The 18742-nt window shown below is 39.0% G+C and overlaps 1 protein-coding gene across 1 annotated transcript in view; it reads left to right on the top strand.

Annotated features, from left to right (window-relative positions):
- LOC142033275 (uncharacterized) overlaps positions 1-18533 on the top strand; it is a 51808-nt gene extending 33275 nt beyond the window's left edge. Inside the window, exons 3-4 of the mRNA XM_075033157.1 lie at positions 15866-17758; positions 18188-18533. Of these exons, the coding sequence (XP_074889258.1) occupies positions 16389-17758; positions 18188-18533 (1716 nt within the window). The 5' untranslated portion in view covers positions 15866-16388. The remainder of the gene's footprint in view (positions 1-15865; positions 17759-18187) is intronic.
- The last annotated feature ends 209 nt before the right edge of the window (positions 18534-18742 follow it).

The raw sequence follows: 18742 nt of genomic DNA, 5'->3' as shown, positions 1-18742 counted from the left end.
CCTTGTCTTTACTGTGTTCCTTCTTCACTCTTAATTGTTCTTGAATTCTGTAGCTTTACAGTGTCCTGGTTTTGGCTGGGATAGAGTTAATTTTCTTCTTAGTAGCTGGTACAGTGTGTTTTGGATTTAGTGCGAGAATGATGTTGATAACACACCGATGTTTTAGTTGTCACTGAGTAGTGCTTATCCTACCTAAGTTACGGACTTTTCAGTTTCCCATGCTCTGCCAACAAGCAGGTGTACAAGAAGCTGGGAGGGACCATAGCCAGGACAGCTGACCTGAACTAGCCAAATGGATATTCCATACCATAGAACATCATGCTCAATATATAAACTCGGGGGGGTTGGCTGGGAGGGCCAGATCACTGCTGGGGCATTGGTGAGCAGGTGGTGAGCAATTGCATTGTGCATTACTTGTCTTGAGTGTTTGTTTTTTTTTGTTATATTCCTTTTCATTGCTATTATTATTATAGATAATATTTTATTTTAATTTAATTATTAAGTAATTCTTATCTCAACCTATGAGTTTTACTTTTTTTTCAATTTTTATTTTCCAATTTTTCTCCCCATCCCACTGGAAGCAGGGAGGAGTGAGTGAGCAGATGCATGGTGCTGGCTGGTGTTAAATCACAACAACAGACAGTTCTACCTTCAGTGATTTGTAGCTGCTATAAGGAAAAAGTACTTCTTCCTTTGTTCAGCACAACTGTAACACATTTTTGTCTGTGTACAGTTCCTTGATATCTTAACTGCATTGTGCCTGGACTTTCAAGAATTTTGTGAAAATACAGAACATGTAGTCATTTTTATAAAGTAGATTTCTTTATATCCATATTATTCTTCCCCTTTGCCCTACTGGTTACCCATCCCCTGACATGATCCTCTTTCCATCTGCTTCTCCTGTTTCTTTCAATTTTCCCCCTCTCACAAATCCTTATTGTAGTAGCAGTGCCTCTGGCAATATTTCTCCTGTTGTCTTGCTTTAATAAACATCACAACTTCCCTGGAGCGCAGTCTTGCAATGCTGACTTGTGACTAGCTCAGCGTATCAAGGTCACTCAGTCACCCTGCCTACACCCTTTCCTCCTTGGGGAGATGCAGCATTGTCAAGGACTGGAAATCTGCCACTCACTCTGATTGTGATTTCTGACCCAAACAGACGGGCTTTCGGATTAGTGTGTTCTATACGTCACCTACACTGATATATTTTGCAGGCATCATTTAGGGCTGACTCCCAAAATCCTACAGTACTCTTGAAAGCAGACTGTATTAGAGTGCTGAATGGTTTAGTAATTGGAATTGTCCTTCACTGCAAAAGTTCTTCACAGGTCATGAGAACCATCAATAATACAAATTTGCTTCATTTAGGCACTGTTTTATCAGTGATTTTAGGCCTACATGGGCTGCTTTTGTAACAGGATTGAGAGTTCTACTTCTTTTAGGAAGGTATTTGATTTCTGGGAGACTGAGATTCTGTTACATAATGCCACCTCTTTTTTTTGAATGGGTGTTAAATGGACAAAGATGTATAATGTTAAATCAATGCTTGTGTGTTTACGTGTGTGAAAGATTTTTATACTGTATGCTTTTTCCTTTTCATGCAGAAACTAGTGCTGTAGCTTGATCCAGCAAACAATGCCTGATTTTAAAAATGCATATAGCTAGTTCAGATCAGCAAGGACTCCCTCAAGTTGAAATGCTCTTCTGAATTTGGTCCAGAGGGGCAGACTGTGGGATGTGTTTAACTCCTGATGTATTCCTAAGAAGTAAAAATGCCTCAGTTACCCTGATGTAATTACCCCCCCCCCCCGCCCCGTCAAGCCTTGTCATCTGTAAATGTAGCATATGGCATTGTAATTGCATGCTCCTTGCAATTCTTTAACTGTAGATGGGAGGATATTTTTTAAAAATGCTAAAGGGTTTTCATTGCAGATCTTCCATTGGAAGCCAGTTATTCAAAACTGCAGATACTCTTATGAAGTTGACAAAATCATTTGACCGCGCTGATGATTAATTTATCAAGGGCTTAAAGGCATTAAACCAGTGACCTGGTAAAAATCATTGGTGTCAGATAAAGGGATGCCTATATTAACAGAGCTGAGGCCTTTTAACAGCTTTTAGATTGAATGTATGTGTTAAAAGAATGGTAAAAATGACAGTGTTCAGAGAACAGGGTAGCCAAAGTCATTTGCAAAGAGAAATAGTGTGATATTTTTGCATACAGATTTTGATTGTTACACATACTAATCTAGGGCCACAGCAGCAATGAGAGATGAAAGCTGGAGAAAAATAAATTCCCAACCTCTTTTTTTCTTAAAGAAAAACTAAAATTCTTCCTATATTATTAAATGCTTGGGTAATAGGAAACACATTTTGTCTTGCAGTTTTGGATCCTTGCATCCATCTGAAGCCTCATTTAAGCTATTTGCAGCCAAAGTGTCTGTCTGAGAACTGTATATTTTAGTAAAGGGGCCTCATTCTGGAATCTATGCATATTCACTAAGACTAATTGGTGCTTTGATATTGCCAGTTGTCTCCTGGCTCATATCTGTTTGTAATGTATTCATGTAAAGAATTTCTAGAAACTTCACCATTTAGTCTAGATAGTAGTTAATACTTATGTCCTTCTGATTCTTGGGCTTTTGTATGTTAAATTCTGCAATTCAGAAGACATTATGGAAAGGTAGACTTTTATTTTTTTGAACGTATAAGCTAATCTCTTTTGCTAAACAGTCCAAGAAACTCATAATTGTGAAACATATCTGCCTCAATACTTCAGCATGACTTTGGAATGCAGTATTCTGAACTGGCTTTTTCAGGAAAGAAAGTAGTCAACTTGCATTTATTTACAGATTGACTGTGTCATGGACTGTACTGGATAAGGTCTGTCAGGGTTATTTGCTCACAGGCAGCACTTGTATCAATGTGACAGTACTGCTTCAAATGTTGAGGCTAATATTATCAAGCTTTGCAGACCTGTGCATTGCAGGAAGAACCATCTCTCAATTCCTCAACGCCGCTACCTATTCAGAATGATTTGCATGGGATTTTGCTCCTCTCCAATGATCATATCTTGTAACTTTCTGTATATTTTAAGATTGTGACTGTCATAACACTACTTCTTCCTTTGCATTTAAAATAGCCTGGGATAATATAAGGTTTAAGTAGTAATTACTACTATATTAGACATCTTGTCTGCTCCAAGGAAAGTTCACACCAATTAGATTTTAATGATTATATGTAAAATTAAAACCACTAGTCTCCATCTAGAAAATTCCTACTGTGGTTAAGTCTATTATTGCAAGCAGGTAAGAAATAGCAATTTACATTTGTGGTGGTTAAATGATGACATCCTTTGCCTGAACCTTTGTCCAATTTCTGCTATTCAACAATGCTGTAATAGAATACCAAGTCTTGGGCAACCCATGCAATAAACAACAGAGGCAATTATTGTGATGCTGCAGTTAATGAATGAACTTGCTGACAGAAACAGTCGTTGCAATTAAACATAGTGAGGTTGTTCTGTTTGTTTTTTAAACTGGTCCCCCCTCCAAAAAAAAAAAAAAAGTGCTTTTGGTTTAAGGAAGGAAACAATCATCAGATTGCAGCTGGATTGTCAATGAAATAGCACAACTCCTTTACCTTCAAACGTCACTGCTGGTTTATGTTTATTAGCAGACAATGTGCATCTGCTGATGTCTTCTCTAAAGTATTTTTAGCTGGTACTTAGCCAGCAAATCTGGAGTTTATTTACTAACACAATCTTTCTTGGGGCACTGACACTGTAAGATACAGATCCAGGAGTTATTTCTGAATGGTGATATAGGCTTAGTCAGTTCTCTCAGTCCTTACCATTTTTTGAGCAGAGCAGCTTGGTGAACAAGAGTGAAGAACTCGTTTGAGCTAAAACCAACCACTTACTTCCTTGCTAGGAGAAGCATTGTGCTAGTCCAAAAGGCTCTGTAATGAAAGGATACTTTTGCTTAAATATGTGTGTATTGCAGTAGATAATTTTGCATTGTCTTCCTATGGACAGGAAACTGAGTCAGGAAGTCTGGTGACATTGCCTAGATTGAAACACAGGGTAGATTTAGCTCCTTTTTTATTTGTTCACTTACTTAAACCATCCTGTCCCCAAAACACTGTAGAAGTGCAAAGCAGAACTCCAAAGAAATATTAATAGTGTGGAGTATAGAAAAATAATTGAATAACTTTTTCAGATGCCAGTATTGCAGTGTTGTGTTTAGTTCACTGGATCCAAGTCAGATAAAAGAGTAGCAGAATTGGGAATTTTTGAGGAAAACATCTTATTTTCATTGTGCTTGAGTGAAACTGCCTTTTCTAAACTTTTCATTATGTACTCTTGTATATAATATGTGCCTTTAATATTTCAAAATGAGTTTATTTAGACATGTAAATTTATAAAATCTAGAAGTTTATATTGAATAGGGATACTGTAGCTGGCACAGATAAGAGAGGTTTTGTGAGACAGTTTTTGCCCATGGAACATTGAAACTGACTTTCCTCATTCAAAATATGCCTTTTTTTTCTTGTGTAGCTCTGCTTACTGCTAAAGTTATTTTTGTTGCTGAGCAAAGTAAAAGTATAACCAGATGCATTAATTAATGAAAAGTGGAAAAATATTTTAAAATTATACCTTTATTATTAACATAAAAGTGACTTTTTTAAACCCAGGAGTCCTTTAATATAAAATACCCATTGTGTAAGTTCTCTCCTAGACTATCCTGGTAAAAGATTGTCCTGCTTATTATGTGACAGGCTCTCTTACTAGTCAATAACCTGCCATCTGTGTGTTGCCTCTACATGAGGTTTTGTGTGACATGTTCTTTCAGAGAACATTGCAATTGGAGCTTGGGTTACAGTTTACCATGGTGATCCTTCAGAGGAACCTGCTGTCAAGATGATATGTGGTTTGTGTTTGTGGGTTTGGTTTTTTTTTAAAAAAAAACTGAATATTTTGAAATGTTCGCATTTGTCACTGACATGCTGAACAAGCAGTCTTCTAGGCTTAGTTTTAGAGGGAAAAATTGTCAACCATATTCCTCCTTTAATCTTACAACAAAAGTGAGAGAATGAAAATTCATTCAGAATCTCTTCCAAACACCTGGTTAAATTTGACTCTCTTCTTTCCTTTTTTTTTTTTTTCTTCCTGGATGTTTCAAGGTGAGCTTTAAAAACTTCTGTCCACCTGTATCTAAAGTAGAATCTGAAGAGTTAGAGACAGTATACTAGAGCCTTTGTAGGCCCTAAAAAAAAGAAGCAAACCAGAAGGGGAATCAACCACATAAGACAGTTTAGCTTTTTGTAAAAATTGCTGTGTAAATGTTTTTCTAAGGTCCTAAATTAGCCAAGTACTGATTGTTCTTTAACATACTGTGTAGTAAAATAATTTTGTTCCCTTGAACCATCTTTTTATATTGTATCCTTTGAAGAGAAATGCGTTGTCTGGTTTTGCTTGGTTGTTCCCCTCTAGCCATCTGCCACAAATGGTTTAAAGTTCAATTCAAAGAATTTCATCCCCATATTCTTAAATTACTATCTTCAGTGTATATTTTAGTTTCTTACAGTTTTGTAAGTTCCACCAGTCTTCCCTTGTTACCTTATTTCTGTGGTTCTGCACAATTTATTGCACAGAAGTGCACACTGGTGTCAGGACTTATGACTTACAGCTCCAGAGTTTGAGAGCTCCTTGAATGAGGCACCAGATGCACAAGTAAGATAGCCCTGTTACCCAGAGAGAACCCAGGATTCTTCCTCCACCTTCTACATACCACCTTCTCCGCGTTAATGGTTTAGACTCAATTTGTCCAGGTTGAAGCTGAGCACACAGTCAATTTTATTTGTCTTGAGGGTTTTGTTAAAAATGTGGCAGAAATTATTTAACAATTAGGGCAAACTGAATTAAGCTTGCAAAATTTATTTCATTTAAAAAAAAAGTTCCAGTAGTATTAGACAAGGAATGTCAATAAAACATTGAGTCACTTGTGCAAATACCATAGCTGCTCTTAACTATGCAGATAAAATTACAATAACCCAAAGGACAATTTTAATATATTATGGTATATATTAATTGTATTCAAGCATACTTAAGACAGTAGTTCAGCAGTAAGGTACCTTCTACAATACTACTTTCATTTACTCCACCTCACGCAGGATGCACGCTTCTGTAAAATCACCTACATTACTGTGGCAGGGCTGGTTTTGTGGTAAGTCTGTCCATTGTGGTGATAGGAACCAGTTTTTTGGTCAGAGGACTGGACAGGATCATGGGATACAGGGATTCACTTGCCAGCTTGGCTTCCTTATTTCAATGTGGGCATGCACAGAAGACACTGTTATGGGCTGCTGAAAACAGAGCAATTCTGCAAAGGTGGATCCTTAGCTTACATGATTAAGTGGGAGCTGAGCTCTTCAGAATTTGACTTTTGGGATTTGCTGCCTTCCTAGTTCTTCAGATGAGGAACATTTTCAGCATTTTTCTCTGGGTCTCTTCTCTATGTTGGTGGTTACCTCCTCCAAGGCAGGCCTGTCTCTTGCTACTTTTGTACTAATATGCTCTGAATATGGCAGTATCTTTGATCTCAGATGGGCCCCTTAGTCAGTCTCAGTGCAAATAATAAATGGTAAAGCTCACTGGCAGCAGAATGCTGGGCTCAAAATAATTCCAGTCCAGTGTCACTGAAGTGCATTTTTAAATTATTCCATTTGCCTTGGAAGTAGAGCTTTGTTACTTCAAGAATATGTGCTTCATATACTTTTTAATGGGAAAATGACTGAGATGCAGGAGACTGCTGGATGTAGCATTTCCAGTTTCTGCTTTCACTGTGCACCGTTGTCTAAGCTTAACAATTACTTTAAACAGCAGTTCTTTGCAATCTCTTCCTCGTTTTTCTTTCTGTCTGTCTTTCTAAGATAATAAAAACATATTCATGTACTTGGCTTCTTTGGAGAGCTGAATGATTTGTGAAAAATTATTGCAATTTATGACAGCCACCTGCTCTCTTGCTCATAGATTAATAACACCTGACCAAGCATGAAAACACGCTGAGGCCATCTGCCTCCCCCTATATGGGGGGCGGGGGAGCATTGCAGTGTTGTCTTGTTAACTCCACAGCACAGCATCCCATTCAGAACCATATTATCAGTTCTGCACAACCCAGCTCATTTGAGAGTGTGGGATCTGTTCACACAGGACCTTGGCAGACAATGTTTTTATCTGGACTTCTTTTGTCATAGCGCTGCAAAGTCCTCTGTGCGTTTTTTAAGGAGAGGGTTTATTGTTAGTTAATATTCCATAGAGATTCTTATTGAACCCCTTTGAATGAGCCGCAGGGATGCTGCCTGTGTTTGTCTGACCATGTCTCATAGGACTGCCTCTGGATTATATGTTTTTGCTTGATTCTGCAAAGTGCTAAAATTTGTTTTCAACTTTAAGCACAAAAATAGTCCTATTGAAATAAGTACCATGATGGAACAAAAATGATCACTAAATTAAATTTTTATTGTTATTTCAAAATAATAATAATAAAAAAATCTTTCTTGGAGCCCAAATTCCACTAAGATACCCGTAACAAGCAAACTGTATGAACAAGTAGTGGCTTATATCCACACAGAAGGTATTGCTTAAAATAGTAATCATAATTAGTACCTTCAGGAGCCATCAGCCTGTACTGTACTTATATAATACCCAGCTATATAATTAAGTGATCTTATTTTCAGTTTGGTCCTTTGTTTTTCCACAATTATCTGTTCAGATCTTGCAATTCAGTCTGTGAAGCTTGACACTTGCGTTCTCATTGCAGTCAACCAAGGCTTGAGCCTTTATCCTACAGGTAGATTGGCATGTGCAGAACAGCTTATAGCATTAGTCCAAAAGTTTATGCTCCTTGGGCCAAAGGCCCCTACCAAAGTACCTTGTTTCTAGACCAGATCTTGTCTGTGATCTTATGTGCTGTAACAAAGCTAATGAAAGATAGAAGCTCTGTGTTCTATAAAGCTATTCCAAGTCTGAGTAGAAAACAAGCAGATAAATTAGTTTGCAGTATCAAAACTTCATAAATAATGAAGGATGTAAGTAAAAGTCAGATTCCACGCACATTAAAATTGAACTATAATGTTGAAAGCACACATCTACTATTTTGAAATGAAATAGATGCCTGCCCTTTTTCAGAAGACTGTAGCCCCCCTTTTTTCCCCCTCACATCAATACTGAAATTCCTTTTTGATGAAAGGAAGTATATAACTTCTTTTAAACGAAAACACAAATTACAGTAATTCAGTGGGATTTAGAAAGACACATGCTGAAGCTTCCTTATCTATCCAGTATAGTTTGTAGATACTAGAGGGACTGTGAAGGGATTTGCTAGTTTTTCCCACTGCGCACCTCAGCTTTTCAAATTGTTGCTGTTTGGAACTTAATGGCCAAACTTGTAGACAAATGAGTGTCTGGACACAAGCACTGTATGTGGCTGTATCCCATGTTGACTACTTATGTCCAAAGATTTTGCTGCTGTTTAAATGCTAGGAAGGGAAAAAAATATTTTGGGGGGAGAAAATGAAATATGTTGCTTGACTTAAAATGATTGCTTGACTTTTTTATTTGTGGAAACAAAATTAGAAAACACTCATATTCCTCTGCAACAAACCTTTTGTTTTGCTTCACTTCTGACCAGAAAAGAAAACTTACTCATTCTACTGGTTTTGTCTGGGATAGACTCCAAATGAATAATATTATGATAGTAAAGTAGCTGAAGTGCCTATATAACAGGAAAAGTTAGTAAAGAAATGTTGGCGGCATATTCATGTGTCTACTGTTATTTACATTTGCTACACAGCTTGTTTTATAGTCAGTGGAGAAAAGAGATGATTCACTTCTAGGGAACTTCATTTGGGGGAAAAGAAGGTGACGGAAAGAAAAAAAGTACAATTACAAGTAATATGAGTTTACGTCCATTTTTAGACATGTGCCATTGTTCAACTCGGAATGCAATATAAAAAAATTATTTTCACCCCATTTTCACCACATCCTAAGCAAGCATTTTGTACTGAAAATTTGCCATATGTAATTCTTTTGATGATGGATTTCATTTAATTGTAAAAAATTAAACTGGTTGCTTATAAGGTTTATATTATGCAGTGTATTTTTATGCTTTGATAAATACTCTTGTGATATTTAATCCCATTTATGTGATAGCTTTTCAAAGCACGAGTCGTTCTGAAATGTATATGTTCTAGAAAGATAGGAATTGCTCTCTCTTTGGAAAAGAGAATCAAAAGAGAACATTGATCAGTTTGTGAAGGTAAGAATGATCTTAGTATATCCTGCCAAAATAGTTTTCAAATCCAGGGCATTCATTCTTATTCAAGAACGGAAATGAAAAATGTGTGGAAATGATTTTGCAGTCACCCGTTTTCTGCTGGCTCCTCCTCATGAGTGTCCCCCTCACCTCCCCAAGCTGGGCTCTCATTTCACAACCAAGGAAAGGCAGCAACTTGGTTCAGACTGATCCCAGTTTTGATATTCTTGTGTATCTTATTGTTTCTTTCTTAACTTTGATAACAAAAACCAATCGTACAGGTCAACGAAAACAGGTTAAATGCATGACAGAACTCGCTGAAGGTTGGTCTGATGAAATAGATTTCTGCTGGGAATAGGACCCTAATGAATTTTTAGTCTCTTAAAATTAAAAAAGGTAATTAACTAACAAATTTGACTTCACTTTTACATTCTAAGAAAAATTAAAATGTTCTTTTTTTCCTCAAAATGGAGCATTGAAATTACAGTGGAAATAGTATAACCTTAATGAAACAAGTGATTGGCTTAAAAATAATAAAGAATCAGTATTGGATAATTTGGGATTAAACTGTATTTCAAAGTCTCAGAAATTTTTCACTGGATGAAAATTATTGGTGGCTTTTTTTTTTTCTTTTATGAACACAGCCAATGCAGATAAAAGGCTAGGTAGCTAGAAAAAATATTACTGTAGTATGTGCACTGTTCCTGTATATTAAGCTACATTTCTCCCTTCCATCCTAATACACTCTCTAGTCTCTTTCTAAGTGAAAAACTTAAAAGGATATATAATTCATATGCTTAATCAAACAGTGTTGCAGAGTAGAGAGGATACGGGACTGAGAGTTTTGTTCACTCTGACTCCTGTGTTGGCCCTGCCACTAACCAAGAATTACAGAGGAATAGTTCTGTTGCCTCCGACAGACACAGCAGTTCCTTTTCTCTCCTAACTCTGACTTCTGCTCCTCTCTTTTTCCTTCTGCTTTATGGACTACTCCTTCTTCATCTTAAACAGGTGACAGCTGTATCTGACAGCAAAATGCCTTCTTAGCAGTCCATGAGACCATGTAGGTTTTGGGGTTGCTTTTAGACTTGTTACCTTTGAGGCTCTGGGGCTAGTAAAACTAACTGTAAGTAGAAATTAGATTTAGTTTTGAGTAATTTTTAGCTGCCTTGCAACACTTAAAGATTATTTTATATGCCCCCCCCCCCCCCCCCCGAACTAAAATATTCTCATTTGAAATAATTTTCACTACTTGGAAGGTCACAGGGGAAGCTACTTGTTCAATCTCAAACTGCTTTCATTCTCTGGCTGAGAGGAACTATTTACCACACCTCCTTCAAGGTGGGAATTGGGTTTACAGCCTCAGTCTTCCTAGTATCTCTACAAACATACACTGGATGGCCAGCTTTTGTTGTCATGATTGTCAAACACCATGAACATTTCTTTTTATAGACTTGCAGGATGCAGATACTCTTATTATTCATTTCAGAGGGTCTTTGGGACGGCCTTTATTTGGAGAATATTCTACAACTTTGTCTTGCTAACTATATAGATCGTCTGTTATGCCTGGTTTGTAATTATTATGGTTTACTGAAATCAAGGCTTTTAAATTAGAAAACCGTACTTGATGAAAGTAGTTATGCAAAGGAACCTGTGAAAATGTCAAGTTTTCTCTGCTTAGAGGCTTGTATTTCACAAATGGGCTCTAGTGTGTTGACATTTCAGTATAGGATCTCATTGGCTACCCTTGGGTGAGTCTGCAGGTATCTGCAAGCTTTCTGACTATCCCCCAAATACATAGTCTGTCAGATCCATCAGACTTCAGTTCTTGGTCTATCTTCTTGGCGCACATGTTTTTTTATCAGTGCGAACTCACTACAAATCTTTAGCCTCTAGTCTATTTACTTCTGAACCAATACTGCTTTGCAGTCTTTTCTCTGTGTATAGGAGCCTGTTTTTCAACTAGGTGAAGACCTTGTATTTTTTGACTTTAAAATTAATGCTCTTCCAGTCTAATTTCATATGCTTTCTTGTTGCTGAACTGTAGTGAGTTGACAATTCCCTGTACAGTTTCCCATTGCAAGGTTTTTCTACTAGGCTCTCTGCTTTGTTTTGCAGCAGTATTTTCCACAGAGATCTATCATCGCCTAAAACTATCTCAGTGTTGACCAATGTTATGACACATATATTGTTATTTTTGTTTTGCTCTCGCTACCCATGGCTTTTTCAAGAATGTTCTTGTTTGTATAACGAGAACTTAACCTTAACCATCAATTTGGCACTGTTTACCTGTTGGTGCTCCTACATGCAATATGTTAAGGTGACACGAAAATAGATGTGCATAATAATAAAGGGGTAGTTCATCTAGAGTTTGATTTAAAGAATGCTTTAATTACTGTAGTTGGTGTAGAATTACTGTAAGAATTAAATGTTTGAAAGAATGAAAGATATGTGCTTACTCTAGAAAGTATATGGTGTTGAATTAATACTTGAATCAATTAACAAGTATTATATAATCTCAGCCTCAGGGTCAGAATCTGGTATTCCTAATAACACTGATTATGAGCTGCCTTTAGGGAAACTGTGGAATGAAGTACTATTCAGTGTAAGGAAGAATTGCAGAGCATTTCCCTAAGGTAGTAAATGTAAGCTAGGATTGCACATCTTTAATCTGACATACAGTTATATTGTTTTAGGGAAATCTGTCTATCTTGCAGTTTATGGATGGACAAGAAGGCCAGGAAAGCACTCAGTAGACTTATCTGCTATTTTCTGAATGGTTGCCAATAATTATGTCTCTTTTGAAATGATCTACGAGTAATTAAAATTGATGAGAATGTGAGATGTGCCAAATGATTTGGCAAAGTATCAGGTATCTCTGAACATGGCAGTTCCTGCTGACCTGCTATATAAAATGACATAATGTGGTGTGACTGACACTGCATAACATTAAGCAGCATGTAGGAAATTGGAAAACACAGTGTTTTCAAGGCCAAGGTAGTGAGGAAAAATACATTTTTGATGGATGTCTACTTAAAAAGAAATCTTGCTGTTTGTGAAATGTCTTTTTGGTCTAGTATTGGAGGACTGAGAATGGATTTTATGTCTGGATATTAGCCTTGGCTCTGATCAGCTAAAAGATGCTGTTGAAGATATTGGGAAAAGTGGTAAATTATGGAGAAACAGTTTGATCTACTTAAGGTCTGTTTTCTTCTGCATAGAGGGGGAGAAGGAAGGGAAATTTCCCTTAACAGACTGAATCAAAAGCTTAAAGAAAAACATAATGACATTAGCTATTATCAGAGACTGAGATTCTCTCCTAGATTCAGAGTATTGTGCTTTAAATTTAAACAATAAGTTCCAAGCAATGAGATTTAAATATCCTTTCTCTCATTTGTTAGTACCTTGCCCCATGCACTGATCTCACTGACATGAACCAAGCTGCTGTCAGAGCAAGTGGACAAAGGATGACAGTCTAGTCTACACAGAGATGCATGTGCTGGCTCTAAACTGAAGAGGATTTACGACTTATGAATAGGCAAAGGCTCACCTGTGAAAATAGGCTGATGGAGATGCTTTACCAATTTGCCAAAATGCCCTAAGAAATGGTTAATTGTCTCTGTAAAATAAATGGTGAATCTTTTTCATGTTTGCATTCTTATTGTGGTTAGAGTAAAGAAAAGGGATGAGTAGAAGCTGCAAAACTAATAGGATTTTTACAGACTTAAGTTCAGACTAAGAGCCTGTGGAAATGGATGGAAATCTTTGACCTAAAGCTTATGAAATGGGATTAAACTTTTAAGACTGATAGCCTTGTCATACAAGGAACTAAAATGATTAAGAGTAGTATTCCTATACTACTGCTAATGTAATTTGTACTTCTAATGACTTTGATTTTTCAGTAGTGCAAAGAAACATTTTTTTTTTGGTGTGGTGGGTTATTTTTGTATTTTTTGTTGGAGCAAAACCCTGAGCAAGTTGCAAGCACTACAGGAGGAATTCAGGAAGCATGAGTTCAGAAAGTCACAATTGTTGTCTTTTCTACACTTGTTTGAGGGTTATAGTAATTTACAAGCCAGTGGTATTTCACTTTGACTTCAGTGCCGATTCAGCTGCCCTTCTTGAGAAGCAAAACTGGAGCCAAGCCTCATTCCAGTGCTTACCTGGCTCTTTCAGTACTTACATAGGTATCCTGCTGAATTTTGTGTGTTACAACTTGAGGTCTGAGTAGAGCACCAAATGAAAGGGAAATTGTACCTTGTTCTTATTCTCTAGGAAGGGAGTATAGTCTACATTTCAGTTCAGCTCAGTGAGATTAGGCTGTTGCACAAGAGATTCCTGAGGGGAATGGGAGCAGTTGAAAGAGTATAAATGAGGCGGGAAGGGATACTGTCATCTACATCAAAAAAATGCCCTACATTGACAGCAAGAACAGAAGTGAACTATGTGATACCAGTTCACTGGTATTATCCACCTCTTATTTCTCTTATTGGATACCCTAGCTAGAAACACTGCAGTAACTGTAACACCATCTGAACTGTGTCATACACCTACTTAGACTAACACAGACCTATACCTGAGCATAGGCTTTGTCATCACTCCCCCTTGTGTAGCATAAATTTTTCCACTCTCATTTTTTGCTAATAGTTGCAGCTCTGGGAATCTTTTTGCTGATATATAGCATGTATAGATTGTTATTATTAGCTTAGTAAAATGAAGCTGCTATGGATATTAAATCTTTGATTTGAAAACACGATGAGGTGGCAGGAAGCTAGGATGACTGCACTGTTTTACCAGAAATATATATTCTAATAAGGCCTCTCATGCATTCACCATGTGTGTGCACAGGCTGATGAGGATTAAACCATAGGTAGCATAGTATTCATGCTATAGAAAATTATAGCTCCCCACTTCAAGGGGAGAGACAGACCTATCAGTCAAGATCTCCTCTCCACTGAAGAGGACAACAGTGACCAGTTGTTTTGGGGTAACCTCGGGAGGCAGCTAAGCCTCACACAGCCACTTGCTCATGCCTCCCCAGTGGGATGGGGGAGAGAATCAGAAGGGTAAAAGTGAGAAAATTTGGGGGTTGAGATAAAGATAGCTTACTAGGTAAAGCAAAAGCCATGCACGCAAGCAAAGCAAAATAAGGAATTAATCCACTGCTTCCTATGGGAAGGCAGATGTTTAGCCATTTCCAGAAAAGCAGAGCTTCACCATGTGTAATGGTTACTTGGGAGTACCAAGGCTGTAACTCTGAATGTCCCTCTCTTCTTCCTTCTTTCTACCACCTTTAATTGCTGAGCATGACATCATATGGTATGGGATATCCCTTTGGTCAGTTGGGGTCAGCTGTCCCAATGTGTCCCCTCCCAACTTCTTGTGCTGTCCCAACCTACTTGTTTGCAGGGCAGTGTGAGAAACAGAAAGGCCCTTTATGCTGTGTGAACGCTGACCAGCAACATCTAAAATATCCCTGTCTTATCAACACTGTTTTGGTCACAAATCCAAAACATAGCCCCATACTAGCTACTATGAAGACAATTAACTCTATCCCAGCCAAAACTAGTACACCAGTGATTTGCTAAACTTGTGTCTCTCAGCAAGTGACCAATGAATCACCAATGCAATTAGAGCTTATTATGTTTTGCTCTACTTTGTATATAATAGCAAAGATTTCTAGTGTCCTTGCCACTGTCTTCCATGACTGCCTTGATCCCATAGAACGATAGCTCTTGTAGTAACACCTCCATTTCTATAAACTGAAACTTTCAAACCATTTTACAAAAATCTGGTGCTGTCAAAGATGGTAAGATCAAAGTCCCACTGAACCTTCTTTTTGCATATTTTGTGAGTTATTTTGATGCACAGAAGCATGTCTGTAGCGGAGAATATGAAGCCAAATAAAAAGGGAAAAGGAATCATATATTTTATTATAAGCAGTCTTCTGAAATAGAATACTAATATTTGATGAAAGTTAATTAGTATTGACATGATTTATGTCTTTGTCTGCTCTCCACCATTACTTTCACTCTTTTCCTCTGCAATTTGGTTTTAAACTCGCTAATTTCCACAACCATTCCCATCTTTCAACATTGCCCCAAATCTAGCCAAGTAGTTGCTTATAATTCTGCTGTTTTATTAGCATGTCACGTTTAATGAATTATGATTCCCTATTTTCTAACCATACTTTTCTCTTACTGGTTCCAGAACTATGTTTCTGTGTAGATATCATAACTTCTAGAACTTTAAATATAGATTATTTTTTTCCTGTGACTTTTTTTGCACAATATGTATGCCTCTAAGCCAATGCGAGTTGCTCTGTGTTTGTAGAATCTCCTCAGGTGTATGTAAGGTGCATACAGGTGAAACGTGGTATGTTAAGTCAACTCTGCATGTATTGAAGTCAATGGGGATAACTCTTGGATGCAGAATTATTCATCCACTTAATTTTTTGCAAGATTGAAACCTAAGATTACAGCAATTATTTTAAGTTTTTGGTTTTGTATCAGTTAATGTTGAGTGGGCTGATGCTGTTTATTTTTTAGGATTGTCGGGGGATGCAACGAGCCTACGGAATTCCTGACAGTTCGAGAACAGCGTGACCTTGAGCAGCTTGTAGTGTATCCTTGAGAGTCTGGAAAGATCCGAGAAGACCAGTACAAAAACAAGATAGTGATAAGAAGAACCGTCCTAACGAACTCACCAATCATGAATTGTTAGTTACTAACCAAACCAATCATATACTAACACATACTCAAAAGAAGGGTATAAAAAGGTGTGTTAGAACAATAAAGTAGACATTTTGCATGATCTATTACTTGTCGTGTCCATCTCTACCGTGACAAATGGTGACCCCGATGCGTCTGAGCCAACAGATCATTTAAAGGCAATAAATCCAGCACTAGCAAGAAGTATACCGGCGGCAACGAGAGCTGCGAAAGAGTATACGGGCAGCGAGACAAGCTGCGGAGACGGAGCCCGGTGAAGCTGAGAGCAGTGGAATCTGCCTGGTCCGGACCTGAGCCTAGACACCTAATAAGGTGAGCCACCGGGGACAAAACTGTTAGAATGGGGCAGCAATTAACAAAAGAAAAGGAGACGATTTTGTCTACCTGGAGAGCCCTATTAAAAAGAAAAGGGGTTAAGACCCCAGAACAAAGCTTGAAAAGGATTTTACTATGGTGTAGGATGCAAGGCTTTCAAGCCACAACAGTTACTGCATTTAGTGTGGGTGCATGGCAATCTGTGGCCTTGAAAATGTTTGATGAGATCTCTAAAGGACAGAAAGAGCTGTGCGAGTTGGCGGTCGGATGGCATTTACTAACTGAGACTCTGAAAGAATGGAAAGCAGAATGTGATGCGAATGATCGGCAAAAGAAAGCTGAGAAATCTGACAATGTTAGCAATGAAAAAATTTCTGCTCAAGTAACAGCTGCAGCCACTGCTGCAATCTCAGCAGTTGCGGGCAGAAAACCCCTCACGGGCAAAATCAGATCATACCCTTATTCACCTCCTCCTCCTCCTACGCCATTAATTACTTTACCGGGCGATGAGGGGCCCTCCTCACCTACTGGTGCGGCGGCAGAAGGGGTGACTCCATCAGCCCCCCCCGAGGAGAATGATGTGGCGATTAACACCGAGCCAGACAGTGTGGGCCGTACTGAAATTGAGGGCCGAAAGGACGGTGAGAGTCACACTGAATGTGAGGGCCGAACGGAAGGTGAGAACCGAAATGAAACTGAGGCAGAAAAATCTCTAATTGACACTATGCGATCTCTGCAGCTCACAGATAAAACCATACCGAAAGAACCCCTGCTGTGGACTCTCCCTCCATCCACAATAACTGTGGTCCCGAGATCCCTTGATCAGTTCTGGGAGGGAGTTAGAAAATATGCTGCCGACTCTGGCAACTGGGATCTAGTAGAACGCCTCAGCCCGTGCTCTCTAACACCGGCGTTTCTCAAGCCTCTAGGTAAAGCAGCAGAGGCTCCTGTTACATTTCCTGTTTTCAAAGCTGCTCCAGGCACAAACCGGCACGATGAGCACAATCCAATCGGCTGGAGAGTAGTGCAGGCTTTGCAGAATAGAGTACAAAAATACGGAATCAATTCTCCTGAGGTGATGCAACTTATTCGCGTAATCAGCACAGATCTGCTGTGTCCATATGACATTACGCATCTAGCACAGGTGCTGTTTCAGCCCGTACAATTGCACGTATTTCAATCTACTTGGAGGCAGATGGCACGCACAGCAGCACAGCATAATTTACGACTGCTACAGGGTGACCTGAGATTAGGCCTTGGAGAGGATGCTTTGCTTGGTGAAGGGCAGTATGGTAGCCCTCAGCTGCAGGCTACATGGCCTCCGATGGCTCTCAAACAAGCACAAAATATAGGCCTTATGGCAATAAAGCGAACCATGGACATGGCAGCTCCGAAGCAAAAATATGCCACTATCTGCCAAGGCCCCACAGAACCCTTTTTACAATTTGTAGAAAAAATATCTGCCGCCCTGGAAAAACAGGTAGAAGATGAGGTCTTAAAGTAAATTCTATGCAAACGGTTGGCAAGAGATAATGCTGATGAGGACTGTCAAAAGATCATACAGGCTTTACCAGGAGATCCTTCTGTCCCTGACATGGTAGCTGCATGTTCTGAAGCTGGGACACTGGAACACACAGTGACCACCATAGCCAATGCTATGAGAAATTCTGGAAAGTGCTGTGGGTGTGGCAGTGAAGGGTACATCAATGTAACTTCTCCACACAAAACATCACCAGGTCAAATTTGCACGATGGTTTCGACCCCCTACCCACCAGTATTAATCCCTAAAGGTACTCATATTGCTCAACTTGTTCCTTTTTCGAGTTCTATTTCAAGAGCAGGACAGCAACTGCGATGCGACGGAGGCTTCGGCTCTACGGGACCCCCTCAGTTCTGCTGGTCTCAGACTGTCTTGTCATCCCGACCACATGTGACGTGCACGCTGTTGAATCACGGAAGATCGCCGACTACAGTAAGGCTTGCAGGCCTCCTGGACACCGGAGCCGATGTGACTATTATAGCTGACTATCTGTGGCCATCCACCTGGTCCACAGAGGAGGCTGGTATGGGAGTAGTGGGGCTGGGAGGCTCTGCGCGAGCAAAGACGGTGGACACACCAGTTCTGATTACCAATCCTGGGGGCAACAAGCAGTTATTAAACCATATGTGACGGCAGCTCCCCTCAATTTATGGGGGAGGGATTGCTTGTCACAGTGGGGGGTGAGGATTACCACGGATTTTTAACGGGGGCCACTGTGCTGCAGGGTGTTAGACAACCCACGCTTGTTTTAACCTGGTTAACATATATCCCTGTGTGGGTGGATCAGTGGCGCCTACCAATTGAAAAATTAAAGGCCCTGCAAGCATTGGTAGCAGAAC

This window comes from Buteo buteo, chromosome 7 (assembly GCF_964188355.1).
Source record: "Buteo buteo chromosome 7, bButBut1.hap1.1, whole genome shotgun sequence".
In the NCBI taxonomy this organism is placed as follows: domain Eukaryota; kingdom Metazoa; phylum Chordata; class Aves; order Accipitriformes; family Accipitridae; genus Buteo; species Buteo buteo.
Note: the sequence above shows the minus strand (reverse complement) of the source record. Positions and strands in the feature narration are given on the sequence as shown.